Below are 7,141 nucleotides of genomic sequence, written 5' to 3'. Positions count from 1 at the left end.
ACTCTAAGAATTTGAACTTGTTATAAGTTGATATTTTTGAAGCAATTTATATTTGTCATTAGAGTATGAGAAAAATATGTATGTACTGACAATGTAAGTGTTTTTTATACTATCATTATATCATCTACCATCTATTTTTAGTCATTATTGTATATTAAATAAAAGTAATTCAAACGAATGTGAATGATATATTGAGTATATATAAATCTTTGTATTGTCAATGCATAAATATTACACTATTATAATATAATTACTTGTGGAAAAAGTTTTAATAAAAATAATTTTTAAAACTTAATAAATACAATTAAATTTCCTTTTTGCCTTTGCTTGTGCCAACTTTAGCTCATTCCAACAAGTATTGTTTCGAAGGAATTAAACATTAATCTTTAACTTTATATGATACATAGGGATTAGATAGGGAATAATATAACTTCATTAACTTCTTACCAAAAATGTTAGAGGATACCATTGGTAATGTTAAATAAAAAAAACTATAATTAAAGAGTAACATCCCGTAAAAATAATCAAATTAAAACTAATATTTCTTTACTTTATGGATAAGAAATTAATTTATTATAAAGTATTTCTCCTAACAAATGTTATTTTTAGTAATAAAACCTTTCACCATTGATATAACATAATACTTGTGAATTTAATAAGGTCTTATACTAATAAACCAACACTATACAGAGTTTGTGATTACACTTGAATAATTCTTGTAAAAATCTTCGTGAACTAAAAAAAATTGTTTTATAAATCGCATTTGGCCAGTGGAAATTCATCTAACATTTTACTAACCGGTTAAATAATACCAATTGTACATTAAAGATGTTGTGATAAGTGAGAGACTCCCCTTGACCACAAGTTAAGTGTGAGATGGAAGAAAATTTATTAAAAATGAAAAGAAAATAAAAGAAGAGGCTCTTATTTTTCTGCATATCTAATTTGTATTCTGAACAACACACTTTTCGCAACGGAATGGGGAGACATGACTATGACTGCCGCTCTTTATTGCTCTCTCGCCGATGCTTCCCTTTCCGCCGCCACCACTACCGGAATTCGCCACCGGAATCAATGCATCTCCTCCTCCAAGACCCATGCCTATGGCATCCACTTTTCCACCTTCCCCAATCGCCAAAGCCACTCTTTTTCGCTGCAAGGTTTGTTTTCAATGCTTATCTTCTACCTATGCATGCTTCACAAAGTAATTCAATTCAAGGTAAACTTTACAAAGTTACTTATATAATACTCAATATGATATTGATTCATGGGAGGGATACTTGTTTGACGATCACAGAACTGACAGGGATCCATTCCTTACCATAAGGTGATGAGACGTCCTTGGTAGTACAAAAAAATATGAGTATAATTTTGAGCAAAGAACTATTTTGCTATTACGTGTGTCAAATTAGTCCTGCACTATTTTGATATACAATTTTTATTTTGTCGGGATCAAATTGTTAGAAATGAAATTTTTCGAGAACCATAATGAGTATTCACCCGATAATTTATTACAAGCATGTCAATACATGTTTTTGTTTCAATTTAAATAAAAATTATGATCTCATTGTTTTTCTCACCTCTTTTGTTTTTAAATGTTTTTTTCACCACTTCTATAACTGGTTACTGATGTAAAAATTCACAGTTTAATGATCTCAGACAAATTATTGGATATTGAACAGGTTATTCAATGGTTACATTAACATGTGTAAAACATTAGTGTGAGAATATACTAAACTGATATCAATGTTTCCCTTGCAGTTTATTCAGTTTTTACATGTTACGAATAAGTTGATATGTTAAGTGCCAAGTTTTTTGCAGTTGCAAATGATGCTGATAAGACAGAACTATCATCTGATCCCACAAAGGAATCATCATACTCTGAGGGTGATAAGATTGTAGATAATATGAACTTTGGTGAGCTTTGCAATGAGTTCGAATGCATCAGTAGCCCCTTGGTGGAATCCACTGCGAGACAACTTGTGCGTGATATACTTGAGCTTCGGGAGGGAAATCGAGCTCTTGGGACCTTTGCTGTTACTGTTACATACAAGGTAGGTGCTTCTTCAATACTTATGGCTTTAATTCAGTCTATTCATTAAGAACACAAGCATGATTTCTAAGTGTCTGCTTGGAGTTCAGATGAATCATTTTAAAATTTCATAGAATGTAAATTGCTTTGAAGTTGAATTGATGCAATTCAAAATTCAAATGCCTTTGTTTTAATAAAAAAAATAAGAATTGTGTGGATAGTTACTAAAAATTGAAAATTAAAACACACAAAGTGCTTAGCGGATACTGTATACTGCACACAAGTAAAGGGGTCGGGTACTCAACCCGATCCATACCATTTTAACCCAACCAAATATGATAACCTCACTGCTGGAGCGCCCTCTGGATATGCTCACCTCCCTGATTTTTCTGTACCCTGTGATGCAGTATGCTGTTCTGCTAAAATAAGAACTTTTACCATTGGTGGAGGTTTCATAAACAATGAATGAGTGGTTTCCAAAATCTATCTGTTGTGGAGGAACCTTATATTCTTTATTGTTGAATAGTGCCATATTAAATTACTTAGAATTTTTTAAATGTTTCTATTTAAGATTAAAACAAAGCATTTTATTCTTAAGAACTTTCTTTGAAAATCACATTGTTGATCCATGTCAAAGAGATTTAACAAAGTTTCGTGTTGACTATCGACTACCTAACATAACCTTCACCTTTTATCAGGGCTTCGATCTGGCTATTTATAGCTTCAAGCACAAATATGTAGTTTATGATTACACGATTTATGATAGCGTTGTTCAGTCCATGCAGCAGATCCCACCTAGTAGGACTAATGCTTGGTTGTTGTAATTTTCTTCCAAAAACACCTTTTCTCAAAATTCTTTGTTCAAACACACTTATAGTTTTCCTTTGTAATTTAGCAAATCAGTTTGTTTTCCTCATTTGTTTTTTTCTTTGATGTTATATTTATGTTTCTGTCTGTTTACAGGATCCTGTCAGGAGTTTTACTGGCCGTGAGAAGTACAAAAGACTACTATGGGCAACTACTACACTAAACAAGCCATCTGTGGTGAGTTTTCTGGATTCCTACTTCCTAAAGAAGAAATACATGATATGAGAAATCTGTGATTTGTTATCATCGTATGGCATCTATTGTCTGATCAATGTTTGAGTAGTACACATCAACTGCTTGAACCTGAATTATATTAGTCTTTTCCATTTTTGGACGACTAGAAATACAAAAGATAAGCTATTTATTGTTTTTTTGGATTTTAGTTGCAAACTTGAGTTTTGATGAATTGGTTTTGAAAATTGGGATACTTTATTCTTAAAAGTAGTTTGGGTAGAATGAATATTATTTGGATATTATTAATCTAAATGACATTCAGATATGTAATTGCCAAATTGATATTAGAAAGGATATGGGAAATGAAGGCACTATTCGATTGGAACATGTAACTAAGTTTTCATTAGCGGAGATGTGATATCTTTTTACTTCTTTTTCAAAGGGCAGCGAACCCATTAAAGATAACTGACAATTGACTTTACCAAGCATATTTTAAAGAAAGGTGAAACACAGTTTTAACCCTTCAAAAACCTTTGGAGGTCATGAATGGAGTTCTCAAACATAGCTTTACTAGTGTCCATCTTTAGACACTCGCTTTTGTTTTTCAAATGCGAGTCTTCAAGTTTCAAAGTAATTTCCTTCTTCCCAATTATTATAAGATCATTGTTTTGTGACAGACTGTGCAGGAAATGGTCATGCTGTCAACCAGTGTTTTAAGAATCAAGTGGACGGTCAGAGGGAAGCCCAAATCTTTTATTGCTGGGATAGGAGATCTGATTCTTCGAGTTACTTCTCAATTTACTCTTAACCAAATTAGTGGTCAAGTCGTTCAGCATGAAGAATTCTGGGATTTGTCAGCTTCATCTGCTAGTACTAAGGCATTTTTCTGGGCATCGCGTTTTCTGTTTAGTACTTCAGAATCTGTAAAAGATTTGGCTGATAGTGCTAAGAATCTGAGTAGTAATTTTTCTACTAAAGAAGAGAACTTGGAGATATATCCAGATCCTTCTGGTGATCCAACCAAGGTGAGTTCTTTCTTGTAGATTAGTCCTAAATACCTAGCTTCAATATACTAATTGCTCATTTTGGTTGCGTTTTATTTTAGGACAAAATTTATGTATTGTTCTTCAGGTGTCTGTGGTGCTGTTATAATAGGGCAGAGGTTAAGAAACCAAAAAGGAAATGTTGCTTTAAAAAACGAAGTGCATAAATCTTACACTTAAATACATCATATCCCAATGCAACATATTCATTTTTTAGTTTCTCAGCCCTAAGGACTGAGGATAACAAAAATCTAAGAACAAAACACGAGTAACAAACAGATGTTAAACATGTTATATTTTGATTGATGAACTATTATCCATGTTAGCAAGAAGATGTTGGTCTAGTGGTATAAGACCTTACTGAATTCCTAAAGAGGTCAAAAAGTCAAATGTTCAATTCATAGGAGTTACACTTGTTAGGGGGGGCAGTCACGTACCTCGAAAGTGATTAGTTACTTATCCATAGGGTGATGGGATATCTAAAATGGATTAGTTCCTTACTCATAGGGTGAAGTTCTTGGTTATACCAAAAAACTATTATGCATGACATGTAGCCACACCCTTACACTATGAATATCATCTAGGCACATAGATCTGGAGTTGATGATTGTTATGTGTCTTTTTTTCCAGTTCTTTCAGAGGGACGATGGGTTTCAACAAGATGTATACCAAATTGCGCTACTCCTTGCAGTTCTTTATCTGATAGTGCAATTTCTGAGGACAACTTTGTAACGACTGAGTGTCTTGTTACAATCTGAACTTACATTTGATTAAAATTGTAATTACGTTTTGCCAGATAAATAAGCAAATATTTTCTTACTTGTAACTAATTATTACGCTTGATACCACAAATGAGTATTTGATTGGTGTATCATAAAATAAAAAAGTATTTGGTATATTATATTTTGTTACAAGTCACAAAGATACTTTTACTCAGCGGTGAAACTCGGGCTGGAAATTTAATTGTCAGTTGCTGGTTGCATTGAACTGCTTGTTCGCATTTACAAAATAAAATATTTATTTTTAATTGACAAATCATCATATTATAGACTTTTCTCCAGAAAAAAACATAATGTTTTTATCACTTTATCAGTGAGATTTTTGAATTACTATTAAATATTATGTTCAACTAAACGTAAAAATATAATATTCTCGAAAATTGTAAAAATGAACCAAACATAAGTTAGATACATTTCTAGGAGTATCGTTCCATCATGGATTTGTATGAATAGAAAACCAACTCTAAAACCAGATATGATATTTACCTGATTTGCAGACTCTCCTCGTGACTTAATAGTAAGTTAGATTATTTGTTGTTTCTTAGTAAGGTGTTAGTATAATAGTGTAAGGTCTAACTAAATCTAATGAAAGATCAATGGTTCAATTCTTGGTAGTGACATTTATTGGGAGGGCAGTCATGTAGCCCTAAATTGATTAATTCTTTAGCAAAAAGGTGAGAAATATTTTTAATAGTACAAAAAAATTATTAGTTATTTGAAAAAACCAGCTTTTAGTTGTAAATTGTAGCTTATAGCTATAAAAGTAGTTTATTAACTAAAATTGTTTGCTATAACAAACTTTAGACTTAGATAAAAAAAAATGAAATAACTAAAATAGAAGCACTATTTTGTTTATTAAACAAAGTAATTAAATATATAAATAATTAAAAGTCAATTTTATCTATTGTATTTTAATATTTATTTTTCATAAAATTCAACTATGTATTATTTATATATGGGTGCTCATAAATTTATCATACTAGGTTTTGTTTACTCCACCTTTGTAATAAAATAGAGGAAATGTTTATTTTGGTCATCAAATATTTTCTGTACCAATTTGGTCTCTGAAGAATTAAAAAATCTAAAATGATCCCAAAAATATTAAACATGGATCAAACTTATAAGAACCAAAATGGATATTGACCCTAAAAAAATAATTAGCCTTATGCAACAATTAATGTAAATCAAATCAAAATGGAAAACAAGTCAAAATGTGTACATCATGTCAAAATGGAAAACAAATCAAAGGTTCTTTTAAATCTAAAAAGGTTGTTACTACGGCATTATCACTAGAATTGCTACATATTGATCTTTTAGTCCAAAAAGAACTGTATCTTTTATTAGAAAGAAACATGGTCTAGTAATTGTTGACAACTACATTATATAGACATGAGTTATAATCATAACTAACAATGATGTATTATGCATATGTGTATATAATGAAAAAGGTTTGTTTATCACTTAAATCACGAGTGACCATAGTGGAAAGTTTGGAAATAAGCTATTGAAATAGTCCATAACTTCTTCATCCTATGAGTGCCACAACAAAATAGTGTGGTTGAGAGGAGGAACATATCTCTTCAACAGAAGGCTAGAATATTGTTCAATTGTAACTTTGTTCTTAAGCACTTCTTAGTTGAAGTTGTTAACATAGCATGCTACATTGATAAGAGAATATACCTTCGACCTATTCTAAAAAAAATGTCCTTATGAATTGTGGAAAGGTCACAAATCCAACATATCATGATGTCATCCTTTCAGTTGAAAATGATATATATTAAATACTAATAACCAATCAGGAAAGTTTGATTCAAAAGTTGACAATGGAATTCAATTAGGACATTTTGGAACTTCTAAAGAATTAAGAGGTTATAGTTATAGAACTATGGTTGTAGAGGAATTCACCCAATGTAGTTTGATGGCAAACATCCTGATAAGAAATTATCAAAGTTAGATGAATCATTTGTATATCTTAATCTCAACGAATTTGAAGATCAAACCATAAATAAGCTTGAAGAATTTTTAGATGATGATGGAGACCCAGTTGTAGAGAAGCCCAAGAACATTATTGCTAGGCCCATCAGAATGAAGCAGCAACCCAATTGGATGAAAGACTTTATTTAGTGCATTTTATATTATAATTTACTATGCTATTATTTTCCTTAGGAACTTTGGGCCTGGAGCTTAAGAGCCCAGTGATCTTGTTAAACCTAATTCTCTGCTACTATTTAAACTTATGCAGTAGT

At 31.3% G+C, this 7,141-nt stretch overlaps 1 protein-coding gene across 1 annotated transcript; it reads left to right on the top strand.

The window, feature by feature from the left end:
• The first annotated feature begins 934 nt into the window (after positions 1-934).
• On the top strand, positions 935-5,013 carry LOC109338437. Its single transcript, XM_019575674.1, has 5 exons — positions 935-1,160; positions 1,822-2,054; positions 2,996-3,076; positions 3,751-4,098; positions 4,747-5,013. The coding sequence occupies exons 1-5, from the start codon at positions 989-991 to the stop codon at positions 4,846-4,848; spliced, it is 936 nt and encodes a 311-aa protein (XP_019431219.1). The 5' UTR covers positions 935-988; the 3' UTR covers positions 4,849-5,013.
• Positions 5,014-7,141: the final 2,128 nt, after the last annotated feature.

This window comes from Lupinus angustifolius, unplaced genomic scaffold (assembly GCF_001865875.1).
Source record: "Lupinus angustifolius cultivar Tanjil unplaced genomic scaffold, LupAngTanjil_v1.0 Scaffold_25_372, whole genome shotgun sequence".
In the NCBI taxonomy this organism is placed as follows: Eukaryota; Viridiplantae; Streptophyta; class Magnoliopsida; order Fabales; family Fabaceae; genus Lupinus; species Lupinus angustifolius.
This window is presented reverse-complemented; position numbering and strand designations above follow the sequence as displayed.

Bases quoted from the DNA above. Each gene is read 5' to 3' on its own strand.
- LOC109338437 (XM_019575674.1), top strand. From the start codon at position 989: ATGACTATGACTGCCGCTCTTTATTGCTCTCTCGCCGATGCTTCCCTT. The intron at 3,077-3,750 runs GTGAGTTTTCTG...GTTTTGTGACAG, and splicing joins CACTAAACAAGCCATCTGTG to ACTGTGCAGGAAATGGTCAT. The intron at 4,099-4,746 runs GTGAGTTCTTTC...CTTTTTTTCCAG, and splicing joins CTTCTGGTGATCCAACCAAG to TTCTTTCAGAGGGACGATGG.